At 43.4% G+C, this 23,315-nt stretch overlaps 1 protein-coding gene and 1 long non-coding RNA gene across 3 annotated transcripts in view; one reads left to right on the top strand and one right to left on the bottom strand.

Annotated features, from left to right (window-relative positions):
- Positions 1–3,357: 3,357 nt before the first annotated feature.
- LOC109281417 (uncharacterized) lies at positions 3,358–15,090 on the bottom strand. 2 transcript variants are annotated; one of them, XR_002088065.2, is made up of 5 exons: positions 15,003–15,090; positions 13,139–13,232; positions 12,567–12,630; positions 6,269–6,393; positions 3,358–4,997 (listed from the first exon to the last, which is right to left on the bottom strand). It is a non-coding gene; the product is annotated as an uncharacterized LOC109281417 (long non-coding RNA). The 2 variants fall into 2 exon arrangements; XR_009462119.1 differs by having other exon boundaries at positions 6,269–6,389.
- The window catches only part of EPC2 (enhancer of polycomb homolog 2), an 82,631-nt gene continuing 74,039 nt past the window's right edge, over positions 14,724–23,315 (top strand). The window contains exon 1 of the mRNA XM_006278706.4: positions 14,724–15,074. Coding sequence (XP_006278768.1) covers positions 14,922–15,074 — 153 coding nt within the window. The 5' untranslated portion in view covers positions 14,724–14,921. The remainder of the gene's footprint in view (positions 15,075–23,315) is intronic.

Genomic DNA, 23,315 nt, shown 5'->3' with positions numbered 1-23,315 from the left:
ATGAAGAAGGTCTCTTGAATGAAATCTCCCCCAACCCATTCCTTCAAGATTCTCAGCCATCTACCTTGCTGGAAAATTGCATCTCATCCACCTCATTCTGAATGTCCTTCTCCTGTTTAGTTCCTTGTAACTCTGAATTTGAGTGAGTGCAATTAAGTGCATCAGAAACTTTTTTTCTCTTCCAACAGCTGATAAAGGTTTTTAGGATTTATCTGGTGTCTCCTGTAGGCTACAGGTATTCCAGGAACAGCAAGCTGAGTGATGCCATGATATGTCACTTCAAGAGTCGCTGGTAAGTGAGCTAAGTATAGACTGCTCGAGCATTATCATTTCCTTGATTGGATGCAGTCTCTATTCTTTGGTGATATGCAATTGGTTTAGGTCTGTCCACAAGCACAAATGGGCAGAAATACATTCTTCTTTGGAACAGAGAGGATCAGCAGCAGATACAGAAATTCCAGATGAAGGAGGACAATTTCTTGAAGCTGTGGGAGGAGGTATATTGGTCTTCCAGTGCTAGACAACAATGCTGAGAACTCCAGTACCCACCTGGAAGTAGTTTATGATTAGGCTTGGAAGCTGATATATTTTAGCTCTTATTGATCTGTTGCAAAGCAGTTTTGAGATTAGTGGGTAAACTCAGCTGGTGGTGATTTATCCAACAATGAATGCTCTGGTGCAAATATGCCATATTTACTCAAATATAAGACAACCATGATTACAAGATGACCCCCCAATAATTAGATTCTATATATGAAAAATGTATAATGTTGATATAACTTTCCAGATACAGAATCTAATTATTGGAGGTTTATCTTTAGGATTTATCATCTAGTTCATTGAGCTGGGCTCCAGCAGAGTGAACAGCATTTCAAATCATGGTAACTCCACAACTCTGCATCTCAAGTATGTATGTGTACTTGAGATGCACCTCCTTCTCCTCCCCAAAGGATCCGTGTGGTAATTAGCCTCCCACTCATGACTAGAACCAAGTGTTCTAGGATCCTCCAAAAATTTATATGCAGATAAGGCATATGGCAACCTAGTTCAGCTTCACCTTGGGCAGGGCAGGGCCACATTAATCATATGTGACAAGCTGAGAGAGGAGTTAACAGAGGGATTGTGGGTAAGCTGTTTGAGGCCCCGTTTGGTGATGTTTTTCAGACATTTAAGGCTAGTGAAGAACAGAAATCATTGGAAATGGGAAAGAAAGGTGTAGCTAGCTGTGGAAATGAAGAGGAAGTAAAAAAGTACACCATATAGTGGCTCACCTTGACTTTGAAAAAAACTCAGTGCTGAGGAGGACTGCACTTAATGGGCATATGTCTTATTCAGATGGGCTGCATTAACCTATCCTTATGGTAGGTTCCCATCAGCATGTTTGCTCAATAAGGGTCATGTACTTTATAGTCATGCTTAGTGTTGGCTCATTTCATCAACTTCATAATTGTTTTTCATTACTAAGAACATGCAGCTTTTAGCAGCAGTTCAAAGACAGACAATGTATTTAATGTGGTTTCCTTGTATGCAAATGTGAAACAAGGGCCTTTTTCCTCGTGATGATTGTGGGGGGCGGGGAACTTGTTCTGTATTTGAGTAAATATGGTATGCTGTGATGTGGCAACTGTTCCAACAATTAGACTCTGTTAGAGCCATATATAGACCTATGATTGACCTTCATGGGGCACAAAAGAGAAAAATCGTGTCCAGGTCTTAATGGGCCAGAACGGAAGTTTTATGGATATACATATTAGAAATACTGTTCAAGTATGATACTAGGTGTTTAGGAATTCTGAATTATTTGACAGAGGGTTAATGGAATTCTTTTTCCAGATAATAGAGGGGTCTGCATTCCCATTGTTATTCATGGGAGCCCCACTTACAGGTTGTTGCTTTAAGTCTTGAATACTCTGTCTAAAAGCAGAAACCTGGTGTTAGAGTTGGGAATGTTAATATCTAATGATACTGTATGACTCTTTTCCTCTCTTCCTCTCGAGCTGTCACTTTTGCCCCCATGAACTAGGGCATGCAGAAAGCAGTTTAATTACCAGTGTAGATGAAACCTGAACCATTGGAGATACTAATAATTCTTTCTGAAATGGATCTGAAAATGGACCTGTCCTGTTGAGGCTCTATATTACACTATTTTAGTACCAGTGCAAAGAAAAGTATTGCTAATAATTTGTCAAACCGTGTCAAATTCCCAGTGTAGAAAGTACATTAGGACCTGACTCTTACACCATCACTCCCAAGACAGCAAAAGAGTTTCTCTGATTTTCCTCTGAGATTCAGATAATGATATTGGTGGAGATGTCTTTAAAAAAAAATCTGATGTAAATAAAGAGTAATTAAATATTTATGGAAATGACCTGTTGCAAATATTCTTAAGGGGGTTAGGTAAGGTGATATTGTCACCTTTCCTCTGACTTAGAGACAATATGCAGTTAGTCTTTCACACTAGATGTACTATACTAAGGGCTGCTCTTGAAAGATACCCAAAGGTTTCAGCTGATGCAGAATGCAGCTGCCCCTCTTCTACATTGAGTAGGTTGCTATGAGCACATAAAAATCAGTGCACAGATCTCTGCTCTGGCTTCCTATATACTTAAGGATGTAATTCAATATGTTGATTATCTTCTGAGCCATGAATGGCCTTTTGTTTAGTGTTTTGCCAATCATTTAAACTTTGTTGTAAGTTTATTTTGTTACATTTGAGATTTTGTTCTGGTTCTGGTTGTTAATTTAGGTGGACTTAAATGTTTATTAAAAGTGTAGTAGTTAGTTTAGTTTAGTTTGGTAGTTTATTAAAAGTAGGCAGGTAGCACTTACTGTGGTAGTTCAGCTAAAAAAAAGAAAAGAAACTGAATTAAATCCCTAGCATGATGACATGCACTAGAGCATAAATACAATTTATGGATGTATGCCATAAAATATATTATTCCACAAATTAATGACTGTATTATGAAATATTATATACATGTGTATTTCTATCAATATGCATTTCAAGTACCTGGCCCTTTTAAGTAGCTGTCAGTTTGAGAATTAAGCCTTTTGTTTCTCCAGCAAAGATGTTACAAAAATATTAAAATAAAAATGCAGTTACTAATACAAAAAAATTGAAAAAATGTATATTGTTTACATGGTAGATTCTACCATAAGACCCATGTGGTTCATGTGTGCTTGTGAGAATGACTGCAGAACGCTCTGCTTGTGTGGGTGCATATGCATATCTGCCTATGCTTACAGTAGGCTGCAGTAGTTTTCACAGAGTCATCTATCAGGTATAACATGAATTAGAGAGAGTCCCCCAAATTCATATAATTCAACGGTGACTATTGCTATAGCAATGAGGTACTTTAATCATATTTTTAAGATATACAATCAAATCATTCATACTGTATTGTAGTAGTTCAGAACTACCCCTTTTTTTAAATAGAGGTTGAACCTGTTCTACCCAGTTCTACACTGGTTCTCCTTCATACTTGCCTGCCACGCCTTTGATGTTAAGAAGAAAATAATGAAAAGAGAAAATGAACATTGGGAGGTGTGGTCTTCTGTCCCTCTCCAAACCAGGTAGTGGCTTTTAGCCTCTTTACAGGACTCCTCTTCCCCTAGACCCTGTGCATACCACTCCACAGATGGTTATTGATGAAATACTTATCCATCTTTCTCCCTGGTGCATCTACACACTCCAGAGGTATCTCTAGTTACTCTTAACTGATCACACAGATATTAATCCCAGATCTAGCTTGGGTCAAACTTCACAATCTCCCAGGCTCATACCCCAGTGTCCGGTGAGTCAATGTTTAGCCTTCAAGCTCAACAGTCCTATTCCTGTGCAGGATCTTTACCATGCCTCCTTTCTGTACCCTCCACCAGTCAAGAGTCTTTGTTTCTTAACTCTCTTTTAACAAAGTCTATTCTGATCCACTGCTGCGGGGAACTTTGCCCAATCTACAAAAATCCCTTGACCCTGTTCCCTGTCCACCCAACATTGACAGGAGCCGCCTAAGCAGGATTGCCCATGCTAATGCTTACACACTTCTCCCTTCTCTGCAGATAATTGGCCATCAGCTGCCACACTCACTAGGATGCCATGTTCCCTCCATGTTCAGAGCTCCCACCCAGTCTACTCAAGGTAACTTTCTGTTTCTTCCTTCCTCTATTAGATCCAGCTAACTTCCCCTACCTGGGAACCGGGTAAGTTGCCGTACCTCTGTGCGACTTGCATGAACCTAAGCTCCTTTGTGCATCCTCTCTCCCAGGCAATGACCCTTTGGACCCATGTGGGTTTTGACCTCTGGTTCACAGGCTTGCAGGTCGGGGGTGGATGGGACAACTACATATGTTACACTAGGAAAAGGACTCTTTTGGTAATATAAACTGCATCTTCACTAGCTGTGCTGGCAAACCCTTTGTAGAGTAGACAAAGCCTTAGTAAAAAGGCACAAACATGTTTCTCGCTCTCTTTTTTTTTTTTTAATTTAATAAATAATGGATGACATTTATTCTATTATAAAAGTATAAACAACTGTGAAGACGTTTGACAGGAATAAAATGGTCCTTTAGGCCTACAAGGCCTAAAGCAGCCTTGACATAAGTAAGCTAAGAGTGCATTCATGGAGTTATGCTATTATATGACCTGCTCCCTACAGAGAAAAGAGCCGGATGCAGCTTGTTTTTCTGCAAGAGTCTGATGATAAAAACATTTGGTATGAATAAAGGGTTTGTTATGGCGCATTCCACCCATATCTGAAGCAAAAAAATAGGTATAAAACTGGTTTGGAAAGCCTGAAAGAAGATCTCTCTTTTAGGATAGGGTAAAAAGCTTTGAATGATGGCAAGGAAAGGGATACATTTTAGAGTTCATGTTGTATTGAGAGGCTTTCCAGGATGATTACATGTGGAGTTATAGAAAATAGATGCTGAGGTACTTATTTTAAAGTATGTAGGTCAGCTTAGGTTCCTCACAGCTCATTCAAACATTTACCATTTACCTGGTACCAAGAAAAAGAGAAAAACAATGATAAAGTGAAGACAAACTCCAAGTTGTTGATAAAACCCTGAAAACTGGCCTAATTGATAGCTATGTGACTAGAGGACTATAAATATTACGCCCCACTTTTCTCTTCCTTTCTCTCTCTTTCTGCCCTTTTACTTCCCATCCCTTCCACTCCTTCCCCTCAGTTTTATACCTATTTTTTCAGAAGTGAAAAATCAGTGCTAAAGTTTGCTGCTACTCCTGTTTTTAGAAGGTTTTAAACATTGCTGTTTAAAATCACGTTGGGATGAAACAGAAAATACAGATTATTTGTGATGATGCCAAAAACTACCTGTATTAATTGTATGCATTCATTAGTTTTAAAACACCCCAAAATGTGTCCTAGTTTCAAAGAATAGAGTTTCATAAGTGCAAATGGCAGTATGCACTGGGGGTGTTTCCTGGTGAAGCTATCCATTGTAACTAGTCCTGGTTACAAACAGAGCAAACCTCCAGTACAGTGGTGGATTAAGATTTATTGGGGCCCTGGACAACGAAAAAATTGGAGGCTCCCACAGCCCAGTGGGGACTCCAGAAGGGAGTGGGACCCCTTCCCCTCCTGGTGCTATCACTGCCAAGGGTGGGGTGGGCCTCCGTGCTCTGTAGAGGAGGCTGGGTGGACCCAGCTGGGCTGGGGGAGGGGTGGCACATGACTGCCTCACCTCCCTGCTCCTCCCCACCTCCCCCCCGCATGGCTGGAATGGTGTGGAGCCGAGCAGGGTGAGGGTGGATGTGGCCTGTCTGCTGCCAGCTCTGGGTCTCCACCTTGCTGCCTTTTCCCTAGAGGCCCTGTGCTGGCCATGCACCCCCTGCCCCCTCAGCAGCAGGAGGCACAACTCACCAGCCCCACTGCTGCTGGATGGGCAGGGGAGTACAGCTGGCACGGAGCGCCCCCAAGGCAAAGGCAGCAGAGCAGAGAGTTGTGAGTCCACAGCGAGCAGCCCACATCCACCCTCTGCATAAATTTGGGAGGGACATGCCACCCATGCCTCCCCTGGGGTGTGCACACTGCAGCCAAGAGATGCCCCCCCCCTCTACCCCCTGGACAAGCTACCTGTGGTTCCATCCTGCTCCCAGCCTTGGCCCCAGGTCCCACACACCACCCTGGCTGGGCAGCATCCTCAACCCCAGCCCCACTCCTTCCCTCACCATGGGGCCTAGGGGCCTCAATCTGCCCCTCCCCATGCCCGTTCTTTCCCCTGCCCCCCCACCCCTCCATAACCTTACCTGCAGGGAGCTGTTCTCCTTGCTGCCTGGCTACATTTCTGGGTGCACATATGCATGTGATGCCCCCTGCGTCCCACTTCCAGCAGCCCCAAGCAAGACCCCTTGCAGCTGGGAATGCTGCCTACCTGCAAGGAGAAACCTGCTGTTATCTGAGGGAACCCAGACGTCTGGGAACCCTAACTGGCAGGGGTCCCTAGGCATGGGCCCCACGAGCCCATGCATTGATCTGCCCATGCTCCAGTAGGGAAAAGGCTTTCATTCCTATTGCAACCACTTCATATGTGTGATTTTGAGAAACTACAGTAAAACATCCTTTAACGTTGTTGAGCATAATACCATTTTTTCATCAAAGGCATTAAGACATCTAAAGCAGTCTCATTCAATCTTTTGAACCCATAGCCCAGATGAGAGGCACGTGGCCTGTCCATGGGTCAGATTGGACCCTGCATGCCAGGGTCAGGCCCTTGCATCTGGGTTGGGCCCTGCACACTGGGATTGAGCATTGTGCAGCCTCTCTCTGGCCTTGTGTGCTGGGATCAGGGCCTTGTGTAGCTTCCATCTGGTCCCCTGCACTGGAATTGGGCTCTGTGCTACATGATCTAGAAGAGTACAGGGCTATGGCCCATGGAGCTCCACGACATGGCACTAGGGGTTGATCTGGCCTGCAGGCTAGGATAGAGCACTTGGGATCTACAGCAATACACATACACAAGATCAGTCACATACCATGAAAAATCCCATATATGCTCTGGAAATCTACTTTGTGGAGGGACCATCATGTGTACCTGATGGTTTTATCCTAGTAGGATAGAAGTGACTAAGAACAAAACCATGTTTAAAACACTGCATTACTGAGTTTGATAGGTTGTAAACAGTATCTTAGTGCCAAATGGGGTAGTTTAAAGTAAATCAATATCTAACGTTCTTAAACTCTTTGAAAAGTGTTCATGTAATAGTGTAACACCACTGAAACTAAATCAAGTCGCACATTAATTCAGTTGTCTGTGTAATTTCCATGTAAAAACCAAATCTTAAATTTTGTAGAAGATTCTTTTTGCAAATTTTCCACATCCTTAGCTAAATATAAGCGTTTCCATTACTGTGTGGTATATATGACATCACTTACAAACATACTTTAAAATAAATCCCTCAAAGTTGGGGAAAACCTTTTCAGATTCAGGAGAAATGGAATGAAATATTCTGAAAAACTAACTTTCCTCCCTTTGCTTATGGCATACTTATTCATAGAAACATAGAATCATAGAAGTAGGGTTGGAAGGGACCTTGTAGATCTTCAGATCCGACCCCCTGCCTGGGCAGGAAGAAAACTGGGCTCAAATGACCCCAGTCAGGTAGGCATCAAGCCGCTTCTTAAAGACCCCCAGGGTAGGAGCCAGCACCACTTCCCTTGGAAGTCGGTTCCAGATCCTAGCCGCCCTGACTGTGAAGTAGTTCCTACGGATGTCTAATCTAAACCTACTCTCCAACAACTTGTGGCCGTTATTCCTTGTTATCCCGGGGGGTGCTTGGGGAAACAAGGTCTCCCCCAAACCCTTCTGGTCCCCCCTAGTGAGTTTATAGACAGACACCAGGTCCCCCCCCAGCCTTCTCTTGTGAAGGCTAAACAGGTTCAGGTCCCGTAGCCTCTCATTGTAGGGTCTGCCCTGTTGTCCCCAGATCATGCGAGTGGCCCTTCTCTGGACCCTCTCAATGTTGTCCACATCCCTCTTGAAGTGGGGTGCCCAGAACTGGACACTACTCCAGCTGTGGCCTGACCAGTGTCGCGTAGAGGGGGAGGATCACCTCCTTGGACCTACTTGAGATGCACCTGTGGATACACGATAAGATCCGGTTAGCCCTGCCAACTGTGACCTCGCATTGTCGGCCCACGTTCATCTTGGAGTCAATGATGACTCCAAGATCCCTTTCTGCCTCCGTGCTCTCAAGAAGGGAGTTTCCCATCTTAAAAGTGTGCTGCTGGTTACTACTGCCCAAGTGCAGCACCCTGCACTTGTCAGTATTGAAACGCATCCTGTTTTTGTTAGCCCACCCCTGCAACCTATCCAGGTCTTTCTGCAGTCTTTCGCTCCCTGCCAACGTGCCCACCTCACCCCAAATTTTGGTATCATCAGCAAATTTGAACAGGTTGCTTTTTACCCCATCATCCAAATCGCTGATAAAGAAATTGAACAGCGCAGGTCCAAGGACTGAGCCCTGGGGGACTCTGCTGTCCACTTCCCCCCAGGTCGAATATGACCCATCCACCACCACCCTCTGAGTATGACCCTTCAGCCAATTCGCAATCCATCTGACCATGTAGGCATCAATGCCACAGTCACCTAGTTTTTTAATGAGGATGGGGTGGTCGACAGTGTCAAAGGCCTTGCTGACATTATTTGAATTACCATGATGCCAAGAGACTCCCAGGTCAGATCAGGGTTTAATTCTGCTTAGTGCTGTACACCAAAGAGAAAATAGGCTGAGGGGTGGGTAAAAATATTTTATCCATGTTTTAAAGATGGGAAATAGAGGCAGAAAAAGTTTAAATGCTTTGCCCCCAGTACCATAAAAAATTGTGGCAGTTGAGAAATTAACTTAGATCTCCTGAGAGCCAGTCCACAATGCCGTACTTAGAAGACCCTAAGGAGTGACTGACTTTTGGTTTTTATTCTTTATCATTTATTTTATTATCCAGTTGCCTGGTAGAAAATGTGGTTCGGTTTAGCTAATTTTTTTATCGTACTATGCGTTGAGTGATTAGATCTACTTTAGGCAGTGGGTAAGATGAGGGTGTATGTCAATTATATAATTTATATACAGACTTTTGCTAGCAAGTCCCTTCAAGAAGGGTATCAGTTGCAGTAGGAGAAACATGTAATTCTGTACTGTGCCATTGTACCTACATAACATGCACAGGGTCTACAGAATTCACGGAGTTCAGTCTCAGTCCTACCTGATTACAAAATTCAGTGAAGCCAAGAATGAAATGCCTCTTGCCTTAAATGATGTCTAGATCAATGGTAGGCAGGGGCAGGTACAGTGGCATGGATGCATCCTTTTCCCCTCTTCCCCTTTCCTCTTCCCCCCAGCCCTCCCCCCTGCCCCCCAACTTTCTGATCACACTGTGGAAGCAGCAGCCAGGTATGTTTTTTTCTATTCATATATTTAATAGATTTCATAGACATTAGGGGCTGGAAGGGACCTCATGAGATCGAGTCCAACCCCCTCCCCCCCCCCCCCCAGGCAGGAAGACAGCTGGGATCAAGTGATCCCAGCAAGAAAAAATATCTAGACATTTTTTGAAAGAGTTCAGAGTAGGTGCTTGCACCACCTCTGGGGGGAGTCTGTTCCAGACTCTGGACACATGCACCATAAAGAACTTTTCCCTTATGTCTAGTCTAAATCAGCCTTCCTGGAGTTTGTGGCCATTAGACCTTGTTATCCCTTGGGGAGCTCTGGTGAACAGGCGTTCTCCCAGGTCCTGATGTACCCCTCTTATATAATTGTAGGCTGCTATCAAGTCACCCCTGAACCTTTTCTTTTCCAAACTGAAGTGTCTCAAATCCCTCAGCCTCTCCTCCTATGGCCTGCCCTCCAGGCATTGGATCATACGAGTGGCTCTCCTCTGGACTCTCTCATGCTTTTCCACATCCCTCCTGAAGTGGGGGGCCCAAAACTGGATGCAGTACTCCAGCTGTGGCCTCACTAAGGCTGAGTAAAGTGGGAGGATGACATCTCTGGTTTTGCTTGAGATGGATCGGTAGATGCACACCAGAGTTTGGCTTGCTTTGCCAGCCACAGCATCGCATTGGTAATTAATATTCATACTGTGGTCAATCAGGACACCCAAGTCTCTTTTGGTTGTGGTGCTATCAAGTGTAGCACTGCCAAGCTTGTGTGTTGATGGTTCTTCCTACTGAGGTGGAGCACCTTACACTTCTCTACATTGAAGACCATCATGTTTTGGTCAGCCCACCTTGACAGCAGGTCCAAGTTGGCCTGTATCCCCAGCCTGTCCTGCGGTGTGACTGCCCGCCCCCATAATTTGGTGTAATTTGCAAATTTGGCCAGCTCACATCCGACTCCCAAATCCAGATCGTTAATGAAGATGTTAAAGAGTACTGGCCCAAGTACCGAGCCCTGAGGGACTCCACTGCTCACCCTGTGCCACATTGATTTGGTTCCATCAACTAGTACTCTTTGGGTCTGATCTTGTAGCCAGTTACCTAGCCATCAGACTGTAAGATGATCAAGGCCACAGTTCCTCAGCTTAGCCATGAGGACACTGTGGGAAACTAGGCTTTCTTGAAATCCAGATATACGACATCTACGTCATCCCCCTTGTCCAGGCTTTGTGTCACCTGGTCACAGAAGGAGATGAGGTTGGTCAGGAAAGACCTGCCAGTCACAAAGCCATGTTGGCTGGCCTTCAGAAGCTTGCCTTCTGTTAGTTTGGTGTTGATGGATCTCTTGACAATTTTATCTAGGATTTTTCCTGGGGTGGATGTCAGACTGATTGGTCTATAATTCCCCGGGTCATCCCTCCTCCCGTTCTTGAAGATAGGAACCACATTGGCCCTTTTCCAGTCTTCTGGGACCTCGCCCGAGCACCATGACTTTTCAAATATCTTTGAGAAGGTGGGGTGTAATGATGTCTTCTGGCTCCTTCGAGGCTCTTGGGTGCATTCTGTCAGGGCCCACGGCCTTGTGAATGTCCAGATTCTCAAAGTGTTCCTTCACCTGATCCACATCAGTTTTGGGCCCGCCACCCGCTCCCAGGCTGGTTAGTGTCCTTTCTGACAATATGATCCCCTTGAGAGGGTGAAAAACCAGTGCAAAAAAATTGTTTAGGAGATTGGCCTTTTCTTGGGCATCGAATGTCAGCTGCCCCGTTTGATCCCACAGGGGCCCAATGCTACTTTTAGTCTTTTTTCAACTTCCCACATATCTGAAGAAGGACTTTTTGTGGTCCTTGATCCCTGAAGCTAGCCTGAGTTCAGTTTGTGCCTTGGCTTTTCTGGACCACTCCCTACAGGTATGGGCGAGTGCTGAGTAGTCCTCTTTGGTGATGCTTCCCATTTTCCAACTGGAGTAGGCTTCCCTTTTGAGTCTAATGAGATCCAGACCCTCCCTTCCCTTCCATCCTAGTGTGTCCCCTCTTCTTCCACCCCCCCCCCCCACACACACACACTGCTGCTGCCACTGTCCCCACTGATGCTGCTGTCCCTTGCTCACTTCAGCCAGGAAGAGGAGTGACAATAGGTAGATTCCTCCGCTCTGCTCCTCTCTGTCTGGTTCCCTCTGCTCCTGCTGTCCCTTGCTCAGCCTGGTTCCAGTGGCTCTGAAGTCCCACTCAACCTGCAACCCTCCCAATTCATTTCACAAGGGAGAGAACTGGACACTCTCACCACCACCACCCAAGATAAGCCAGAGACAGTATCAGCAGTGGGCAGGGGAGGGGGAAAATAAATTGGATCAGACATGCTGCTGAGGATGGAGGGGGACGGGAGAAAGTGCTGAGAGCAGGGTCGGGGACAGGCTTTTTACTAGTTTTGGGGACTTAAAAAAGTCCCTACTCTGCTTGCCTCAGTGCAAGGAGGGAGCTGGGAACAAAAGTGCTGTCATCCCTCCAGTGCCAGTTGCTGTTCCTACACCCCTGTTCACAAAATCCTGGATCCCCCCCACGAGGGTAGACAAGCACTAAGGTTTGCCCATGACCACCACTTGTTCTCTTGGCAGCATGGGGAGAGCATCCACAGCCAGTTTGTTCTATAGTCATGGGCTAAATTCAAGCTGCAGGCCACAGGATGCCAATCTTTAGTCTACATCAGTTATCAAGTGTGTCCATACCTCAGTTGGAAATCTGGTCCGACACCTCTCAAATAAGATGTAAACAAAAGGTCCTGACCATCGCTGGTCATTAAAGAACAAAATAGCATGTCAGAGAGGTGGCAAGGCATTTCACATAAGATTTTATAGATCAAAATCAATACCTTGACCATGGAGTAAATAATTATCTGGAACATTAGAAGTATTCAAGGCTTGTACACCTTGAGTTATTTAGGCATAGCTTTATTTTAATAACTTTGTGAGATACCCTTACTCCTTACATCCTACCCTTACTCTGTGGAGTAAGGATTCCTGTTCCTATGTAGGTTAGCCCAAAGAGCATTTAGAATTAAGCTAAACAGAAGCAAATTATCATTATCCCAGAAAAAGTGTCAGCAACAAATTTAAAAAAATGCATGTGCATGAATAACTTACAAGCCGTGGGAAGCAGTACAAAATAAACAGGTACCTGCCTTCTGCTTTCCCTGAAGCTTCTGGATGCTCTTCACAGCCAAATACCTACATGTAGAGAGCTAAGGGAAAAAGATATGCCTGGGTAACTACAAGATTGTCTTCACTACAGTGTTAATATGAGAGCGAATTCAACATTTAGCCTTGCCTGACTCTCCTATGCACATACATACATCTTGAGTTTGAGTTAAATAGTGCTTTAAACTGCAGCTGGCTTGCATGTCAGGACAAGCTGTTGATGCTGAGGCTGGAGCTAATAATACAGTGGGGACTAGGCTACTCTGGTGCTAATCCACTCACTCTGTACTGCTCCCCTGTTAGTACTCTCACTCCATCTAGGCTAATGAGAGAAGTTAACTCAAGCACACATTAAAGCTGCAGTGACAATGAGCTTTTGTGGTGGTGCTACGAACTTCCATTTTTTTGATCCCAAGATACAGGTACCGCGAAAGCTAGGTACTGTAGCCTCACTATGAAGGAACTTCTTCCTGACAGGAATATGTAGGGTTGATCTCATCAATTTTTACTGTGTGGTAAAGAAAAAATGTTTAGACTTTACTACAGTCTTACCTTGGGATCACTCATGCTTGTGGTTACCTCCAGGTACAAAATCACACCTTTTTAGCAGGGAAGTCAAGCGTTAAGTCTCTCAGGGCTCTGTCACCTGTGGGTGCAATCCAGGCCTCAGTGAAGGGAAAAATCACTCCAAAATTTCAGTGGGGACATGTGGACACTATCCTTCACTGTGGGCTAGGTGCACGTTTTTTTAAGCTATTAGCTAATGTATACCACAAAAAGGGGGGTTACATCAGTAGCACTTCTCACTGTTGTAACCCTTTTGCTCTCCTACTCTACTCCCCTCCCCACCCCCCCTTTTTTTTGCTGCTGGTTCTTCCTGTATTAGGTTAGAAACAACCTCTGGGTGCCCCTGAGGACAAGCCCCTTACAGCTACACGCACCAGCTCTGTAAACTCAAAGTCACTTCATCAGAGGCCATGAAGAGACAGGGTCAAGCCATGTCCACTTCATATCGCGTGCTCTGTTGTCCTTTCATGGCCTCTGAACTGAGGTGTAGTTCACCAGAGCTACTCTCTCTCTCTCTCTCTCTCTCTAATCTGCTTCAGTCAGTCAGTAAGTTGTGCATCCCCACTGCCTTCTGCCTCAGGTGGCAAACTCTGTTCCTGCCTGTGAGGAGCAGTTGGGCTGAGCAGCTCCTCTGAGATGTGTGCCCATGGCCAGGACTCCGACTGTAGTGGTCTCTGGCACAGGACTTACCCGCTATCTGCAGCACCCACATGCACCAGGGATCGTCTACCCCAGGACTGTTCAGTGGAGTCTACATATGATGTATGTGTGTGTTCATGCACGCACAGCTGTGCACACCTGTGTGGGTGCACGTTGCGCAAGCTGCATGTGTGCTTACACACATGTACATGTGCATGTGTGCAGTTGTACACACGTTTGCCTCCAACTTGCACATGTGCACACCTGCATATGCACAGCTTTGCACTTGTGTATGTGTACATGTATACATTGTGTGCATCTATATATTTGCGTGTAGCTGTGCACACCTGTGCATGTGTGTACATGTGCACAAACACTGTGCAAAGCCACGTGGGTGCATTCACAAAAAGAAATACTGCAACCAGCCCATAGTTGGTAAGTTTTATTAATAAAAGAGTTGTCATCTCAATACCAGAGAGAGAGAACGGTAAGCTATTTTCAAAACACTGCTAAATATGAATTGGGAAGATGGTATTAGTCAAGGTGTGCACGTCTGTGTGCATAGTTATGAGTGAGTGGGTGGTGTGCACACGTGCTGTGCACATCTGTGTATGTGCGCAACCTGTGTGTGTGTGCGCCACTGTGTGCCTGTGCATGCTGTGCACCCCTGGGTGTGTATGCGTGCTTGCCCGCGCTGTGCACACCTGTGTGCCTGCGCAGGGGCAAGGACAACTCCAGAGTGCGGGCCCAGGGCTGCCTCCCGCACGCTCTATCCCCGGCCGGCTGCGCGCGCAGCGCTCTTCCCCCCCCCCCCCCCCAACTCCCCCCCCCTCCCGCCCGCGCCGCTCCCCCTCCCCCCGCGCTCTCGCGGTGGCTGCCGGGATCGCTGGCCGCTTTGGTTAATGTCCGCCATGTTGGCCATGGCGCAGGGAGCGGAGCGGGCGAGCCCGGCGCGGATCTAGGGCTGCGGGGCGCGCGCTGGGAGCGGCGGGCGGCTCTGCGGGAGCTGGTCCGGGGCGGCGGGGCCCCCCATGGTGCGGCGGGCCGGGCGCGGGAGCCGGCAGGCGGCGGCGCGGCCGCACTGAGCCCCCCGCCCGCCGCCGCGGGCTGTTATTGTGAGGGGGAGACAATGAGCAAACTCTCCTTCCGCGCCCGGGCGCTAGACGCCGCCAAACCGCTGCCCATCTACCGCGGCAAGGACATGCCCGACCTCAACGACTGCGTCTCCATCAACCGGGCGGTGCCGCAGATGCCCACGGGCATGGAGAAGGAGGAGGAATCGGTAAGGGAGCCGCGCAGGGGGGGCACCATTGTTTATCAGCCGCCCCCCCTCCCCTCACGGGAAATAGGCCATTGGCATTCACCAAGCGCACTACGCACGCTCCCCGCCGCAGCGCCCCGCGCTCCTGACGGGGCCCTGCGCAAACAGCGCAGCGTCAAGCCCGCTCCGGCGCCGTAAGCGGGCCCTGCTCCGCCATCTTCTTTGCGTCCGGACTCGCGAGTGTTTTGATGAGCGGCAGGGGGAGGCCCTTACGCTAGCGTAGAGCGGGAGAGAGGCGCAAGACGCGTCTCTGAATGGCGAGGTGTGCGCGTCGGCCGCAGTTGGCGTAGCGGCCTGGGGCTGCTGCTGCTGGTTTCCCCGCGCTTGCGGCGTCCGGGCCGACGGCGGCGGCAGGTCTCGGGCGGGCACGGCGGGGTTGCAGCTGTCACGGGCTGGGGTCCCACTCGGGCAGACGAGAGGAGGCATGGCCTGTTCCGCAGCTGAAGAGACCTCACCTGGCCTATCATGCCAGGTCCGTCACCTCGGCCTCCGCAGCTTGGGGTGCGGGATGCAGCAGCTCCTGCCATCCCAGCCCGCAGGAATCTCCTTCACTTGTCATAGCAAGCACCGCTTTGCGCACTTCGCCCTAGGGGTACCTGGATCCCAGCTGCTGTCTTGCAAGCGGTCGCATTGAAGTGCCCGGTTGCTCCTGTGAGAAGTGGCTACTTGCTCTTTGAGGAATGGCAGTAGGTGTTGTGGGCCACATGGCGCATGTTGAATGAGGGCCGGCTGTGGCTGCAGAGCTGCAGCTGGGTCCTGACTGCCCTGTGCGTTATAGTGTTTAGTGTGGCCAGTCATGAACTTGTGCTGCATGTGAAATGTTTGCTGTGCCTTGCTGTAGCGCTGCAGGTGGAGGTGGTGTCTGTGTCTTTGCACGAGGGTAAGGTCTTGTGGGAGTTAGGACAGTACTGCCACAAAGCTGATTGCTGTCCATAATTGCAGTGCTGCTTCGGTGAGCTTGCTGTTGCTGTCCGTAAAGGCTGACTTCGGCATTCATTTGGTTGGTGTCTTGCTCACACCAGCGGTCCCTTATATGGTTGTACTTGCACTCAGAATTGATAGTAAATGAACCCTCAAGAATTTCTTCAATGAATCTCTGCTGCCGCCTGGTAGTCAACCCGCTGTGGATGTGGATTGGCTTTTCAGAGGTGGTAGCTGTCAAAAGGAAGGTTCTGCGTTTCTGATTGGCTTCCCTATTTGACTGCTAATATTGAAAAAGATCTTTTGTATCTTCCATTGGTTACTTATAGTTATGACCTCATTGTATTTTTCATGGTATTACAATGTTTATAATGTATCGGTTTCACTGCTTCTTGATCCTCTAAGTGTGTTTTGATCTTGTTAGAGAATGAAATTGTCCTACCATCCATGAGTGTATTTAGAACAGAGAGAACATTCCTAGTACCAGCTTGGGGAAGGATACGCCTCTTTCACTTTCAGGAAGATCTAACTATCTTTTTACTTTTAAAGAAGATACATTAATAGCCATTTAATTTCTGTGTTGATAGTTTATTATATTTTTGTGAAGCATGGGAGGTATGTTTATAAATACAGGTATATATTAAAAAACCAGGAGTTTCTAAATTTTAAAATCAAACGTCTCAGATATTTAGGCTTAAGAATAACTTCACTGAAGGGTGAATGATGCATGCATATGCACATGTGTACACAGCAGTGTACACACTTGTTAAAAAAAATCTCTTGTAATAACAGAATCCATACACATTAAAAAATAAATAAAATCTGCTTGTCTTAGAATGGAGGTTTGCCGTTGTACCATTCAGTTAATCTAATTGCAGCAATGTTATACAAATATTCTAATGCCAGACTGCAATACTGTCACATTGACTGCTTCACAATGTACAAGTATTTCCATTGAATTCTTTGGGACTGCTGGTGGTGTCAGGTAATTTTCAGTGTAGGGTACTGCAACCTGACCCTGAATATTACAGTCTTCCCAATTCAGATTCACAGGTTATTTTCAAAATACCTACCTTCTCTATATCTTATCTTTGGGGCAAAAGTTTTATTAATAAAACTTACAGACTATGTTCGCATTGCTATATTTCTTTTTGTTTATGACCCCCATCAGAGTTCTGGAGTCGGGATGTCTAGTACATTTCGGTGCGCTAGCACCCATAACTTTAAGATTAAGAGTTGAGTCAAATTCTGTCACTTATTTGCATAAATCTAAACTAATTAGCATTTGAATTTAATCTGGATTTATATCATAACTGACAATAGAATTTGGCTCTATTTTGTTTAGTTTTAGAATTTGGGAGAGAGTCAGTGGTTCAAATTCTTCAGCTACTGTGCTGGAAATGTACTTTATCATATTAGCAAACATTGCTGTCATAAAGGGAATTTATTTTAGTACTGCAACACTTAATGTAGGTCTTAGTTTATAACTACCCAGTCTGATCTGAATGCATATTTTTGAAGTCTGTTGTGTTTCTACATTTTTAGGTAAAAACTCATGTTTAATAATAAGGCAAGACGACTTCACTAGTGAGTGAAGGTATTAAGAAGTGGATTTGACTTTCTTTATGTAGTTTCAAGCACAAAAGTATCACAGTAATAATTGATAGCTTTGGGCACTTTAGGTGCTATTGTAGAAGTAACTCAGAATTTTAGGTTTCAGCATTCATTCATTTGTAACTAGGTTAGGCACTTAAGTATGAACTTAGAGATTAAGCAGAGCAGAAACCCAAGTTAAGGATATATTTAAAAATGCAGAAAGGAGTAAGAATGCAAAAAAAAAAAATCTTATTTACTTGGTTTAAGGTATTTTATCATTATTCATAATTACATGATTGCTTACATGAGAGTTTTGAAAGGAAGGGAGAGGGTTAAATTAAACTTAAATTTTGTCCCCTAGTTTGCCTTTGTGTCCATTTTTAAATTTCATTACAGTGTTTTGAACACTTGGCTTCTGATAGGTTTTTTTACTATATTACCTGCTTGGAACTAGTAGTATTTCCAAAGCAGCGTACTTGTTCTTTTAATTGAGGCTCTTATGTCGGAGTGCTTTCATCTTTAAAAAATCATACTTGTAATGACAACAAAAACATTTAGAAAAAGTAACACTGAAAGTTACTATAACAGAAAGAAACGAAGGAAATCTGTATGATCATTTCTTTATCTTTTGCATTTGGCAGCATTCTATTTTTAGTTTTAATGCTTTCTTGCTTTATTCATATAGTTAGGTACCAGTCCTATGATTAAATTATTTCAGGTAGATCCTTATATCTGAAGAGATTTTAAGTGAAATCATGGGGCCCTCCATAAATCTGGTTGCAAGATCAGACCCAGTACTCATTCCTCCCTCCTGCTCTTAGTGTGTGTGTTGTGGGGAGGGAAGTTACAATGTCTCTATGACCATTAACTTACTAACACTGGCAGAGGAGGCTCAGAAGTAGCCTTAAACAGCTTGCCAAATCGGCTGTTGTATTGACCGGGTTGCTAGTTGACCAAGGTACTTTTGTAAATGTCATTGACAGTCGCCGATTCCTCTTGAACATTTTCCTCAAACTTTTGTTAGTTTAGTCCCTCTTCAGGAAAATTGAAATCGGTCATCCCTTGCTTTGACCTCTCTCATCTATTGATAAAATCCTTGTTAATGTGATAATCTCTAAATCACACACGTTCTTCAGAGTTCTTCTCCCATCTTTGGGAAATGATAACATAGATCTTCATAATCTGATACTTCTTTCTTGCATATTGTGAGCAGTGAAATAGTTAATAGTGTTGATGCATGTAAAATTATCTAGCTCTTCCAGACTTTATCAGGTGGATAACTATGCTGTCATCTCCAATCAAAAAATACTGGACTAATTGGTAATTACCACTGATTTTCAGCAGGGGTGTTCCTTCTCCCCCTTGTTTTATGTTGCTCTGCAGCAGACCTCTGCTACAGAAACTTGAATTCTGTGGATAGATCATATGTTTGAAGATCTTGAGTTTGCTGCTGATATTTTTCTTTGAAAACATCAATAAATAAAAGGTAGCCATAGGCTGATAACCTAGCCAAGATTGCTAAATAAACAAAAACAAGAGTTATGGAAGTCTTTTTGACCTTGGATGATTCCATCATTCCCAGAGGAGTGGCTTTGAACTGTTGATAAGTTCACTCACCTAGACACAGTGCTTTTTCAGAACTGTGGTGATTGAATCCATGATATAAGAGCTTCATTGTAGGTAACGCCACCACTGCTTTTCAGAAGATCACTCATATATGGAGGTCTGACAGCACTAGCACAAAGCTGCAAATCTTCAGTAATAATGGACTAAGCAAGCTTCTATACGGGTCAGCTCATAAAGGGACATGTCTGTCTCTCTTTCTCTGTGGTCTTGCAGGCTTCCAGGGCCTAGAATGGCCTTAACTACAGCCTTCCATCTCCTCCTGTCTTATGCTGTCTCCTTCCACCTTGTCACATCTTTACCAGATCATTTTCTCATTGCCTTGGTCTTTCTTGAGATCTGATATCCTCCTCAGCTTCCAAAATCTGCCTCGTGTACTGTCAGTTCTTGTGATATGCCCTGCCCATTTGATTATCTGTGCTCTTATCTTGCTTGAGCCATCAGGTCCCCTGTAAAAGTTCACAAGCTCTTTATTATGTTCAGTGAAAATTGGACAGCTTTCAGAGTGGAGGCCTGCTCTGCGTATTCTACCTAACCACTTTCCTCTGAACAGAAATGTCAAAAACCTGTTTTTTGACTGGTGGGGGGGGAATAATACAGCAATTCTCCTGTTCTAGAGAATATAGAAAGACTGCAACTGGTCCAAGAGTTTGGAACAGTAGGGATTCCTATTTGAAATCTTTGGGTTTACCTTGTGAATCATGTTTGTACTCTTAACTATGTTATGTTGTATAGTACCTCACAGCACCCTTGGAAGGATCTCAAGGCACCCTAGTTGGGAATTACTGATCTACAGGCTTTCTGCTTACTTCATTGGTCAGTGTTTTTAGAGTATCTACCAGTTACTTTAAGAATGCATAGATTTCAAATCATAGAAACTTTGTATTTTGATTTAAAAGTTTTGGTAGCTGACACTAGGATACTACTCAGCCACTGACTTCTGTGATTGAAAGCAAGTCATTTGCTGTGTCTTTGTCTATTACACATACTTAACAGGTTTTCCTTAAGGATAAAATGATGTTTGGGAACACTGGTTCAACATTACTAAATGTATAAAAATATTAAATATATTTATTAAACAAAATGATAACTCAGGATTGTTTCTTGTATACCACAGTTCTTTAATCATACTCTAAGATCGTGTGAGCCTGTCTTTTCTCATTAGACTATGATCTATCTATATATAAAATCTGTGTTTCTCACCCCGTAGTACTGAGTGGACAGAAGCCTTCAAAGGTTTTTGGTTTTATATTGGCTCTTGTTTACAGTTTGTTTATACTTCTGATTTTCAAAATTTGATGTTGAACCTTTTCTCAAGGTGACAAGCAAGTGTTTTAGTCATTCCTCACTGAATGATCTGTGCTGTGGTGCAGCACTACAAGGTTGTTGTTTTTTTTTAATGTTTTGTTATTGTAAGCCTGTATCCCTCTTAGCAAAAGCTGTGTGTATGTAGTAAACAGACCTATTTTATCTGTTTGTGGATAGTCATTATTAAACAAAAGTATTTTTTTAAAAGATACATTATTAGTTTAAGGTAGGTATTGATGATCCCCAATTGCTGGTGTCCAAAGTTCAAATTAACATTAAACAAATGATTCCACTTTTATTTTTGATCAGGTTCATGGATATATGGTAACTGTTTGAAAAGATAATGCACTAATAAGTTGGAAAATTTGAGTTTACTTGAAATTTCCTAGCTTTTATAACTGTAGTTTCAAAAGCTAGGAATTGGAATAAATATATTCTATTCTAATACCACTTGTAAGATATTAATTGTTGAAAGCATTTATGAGGGAATATCTAGTCTGTTCTTCCATGCAAAACTGTTATACATATTAATTTTGGAGTATTGTTGGTAGAGTAATTAAATTATACTCTGTCTTCAAAACAGTAAGAGCACTCCCTTTCATTTCCTGTACAGACCTAATGTTCCAGGACCTATTCTAAATTTTGGGGATACATTAATGACATGATGTTTACCTTCTCCCTCTTGACATGTCCCCTGCCCACCCTTTATGAAAGAAGCAGAGGACGCAAATGGTTAACGCGGGTATTATGAAGTCTCTGGGATAATGGGTTCAAGCTACAGAAAAGTTTTATAGGCTAAAAATAAAACCTAGGAATGAGTGATTATGGTAATATCTAGGTATAGAATCTCTAGAGATTTTGCTTCTGTGCAAAGTTTCCTAAGTGTAATCAAGACTAGAAGTTTCCTTTACAGGAGAAATAGGCCAGATTTGATTAGAGTAAGTTCTCCTAGCAATTGATAACATATCTACACACAAGTTTCTTTTCATTAGCCTACTTTACAGCTATTGTTTTATTTACTTGCACATGAGATTTTTGGAGATATGCCTTGCAAATCCAGCAAACACTACTTTGTAAATCTCTATAAATCTTTTTGCTAATGAGACATTATTTTTAGAATTTGTAACTCCCTATAAGAACTTTTCTCCCTCTTTACTCATACCCCACTCATTCATATAAGGAGGAAGGTTTCATTTCATTGTCTTTTTTCCCCCTTCCTCACCAGCATTCTTTACTTATGTCCTTTTTCTACCTATTGGTCAGTGCTGTTAGTAGCAGTTGTTCTCTACCCTTCCTGTGGCTTAAGTCTTCCACTACCAGATCAGCCTTAAAAGTGGAGGAATATGACCTTTCAGTCTACTCATGCATTGTTACTTTCTGTTGATGTTGATGCTGCACTGTTAAAACTTAATAGGATCACACAAACATAGCTACTGTTGTTGACAGGGAGGTGCTTCACTGGTTCCATGTGGTAAGTGTAAATCGCTGTCTCAGCACTGGAACCTTACAGATTTTTGTAGTACATCTAATTTTCCTTTTATTGAAAGAAACCTTAGAAGGAGATTTCTTAAGCATGTCGACTCATTTGTATTTAGAACGCTCGTGTGTCAGATCTTGCATCTCTTCAATTTTACAAAAATTTACAACTGCATCCACTGGATGCAGTTTCAAAGTAGATTTTTTTTAAGGTGATTTACTTTACTTATTTTAATAAAAACTTAGACAACTGGAAACCTTATTTTAATAAATCAATTTAAATTTTGTTTTGTGTTTGTACTTTATGGTTATTTTTTAAAAAGTTCATTTTCACAGTTCCCTAGCCCCTGAAATGTCTTGCCTTGCAACTACTTTTGTCTTAACCAAGAGGTAGTGTAGTACATCTGTATACATTTATATAAGCCATTATACACTTGTTCAGATTTTTAATTTAAAAAATGGAGAGTGACAGATTTCCTTTTTGTTAGATGGTTAAATATTTTATTCATTTGTATATCTCAAGCTTTATTTGAATGGAAATTGGAATTTAATGCATATAGCATTTTCAGTCTTTTTTTATTTAACTAAAATTAAGATTATGAATATATAAAGAATGAAATGTAATGTTGCTAAACTGATATTAAAAAGGTGTATTAAACACAGTTAGTAAATTGATCTATGTGTTTGTCACCATATCCTTTGAGATTTTTAGAACTAGTATAACTCGTATCCAATTTCTATTCATAGAAGAGAACAAGCTTTTTCCGTTTTCAACTCCTAATTGGTTTAGTCGGTTTGAATTAGCTGATGTAGCTGAATTAAACAAAAAACATTTTCTCTGCCCCTGTAAAAGTTAAGAGTTGCCTAGAGTTGGCTTAGCATTTTAAGAGGGTCTGATTCCAGGTGCTAGCCAATAATATCCACAAATGCCATTGGCTTGTCTTTAAAACTTCAGCAGCAAATATGTACTGGTTCAGTATTGGTATTTACCTTAAATTATTTTAATAGCATGAATTCATATCTTAATCTAAGCATTCAGTTTTATATCTAAAATATATCTATTGATAATTTATATGAGAGAGAGAGAGTTGTTTGAACATTGCTTTTTACCACCAGGAAAATTTTAGCTATTTGACATGTAATAACAATAATAATTTGTTGCTGAGAAATGCAGTAAAAAATAGCATACATATCTTCACAAGCATTAGTACAAAATCAGCAATGCTTCAAAGTCAGCAATTCCATGAAAAAAATCCCTGAGTTAAGTTTATCCCTCAC

This window comes from Alligator mississippiensis, chromosome 4 (assembly GCF_030867095.1).
Source record: "Alligator mississippiensis isolate rAllMis1 chromosome 4, rAllMis1, whole genome shotgun sequence".
Lineage (NCBI taxonomy): Eukaryota > Metazoa > Chordata > Crocodylia > Alligatoridae > Alligator > Alligator mississippiensis.
The sequence above is the reverse complement of the archived record's forward strand: the minus strand, read 5'-3'. Positions and strand labels throughout refer to the sequence as shown.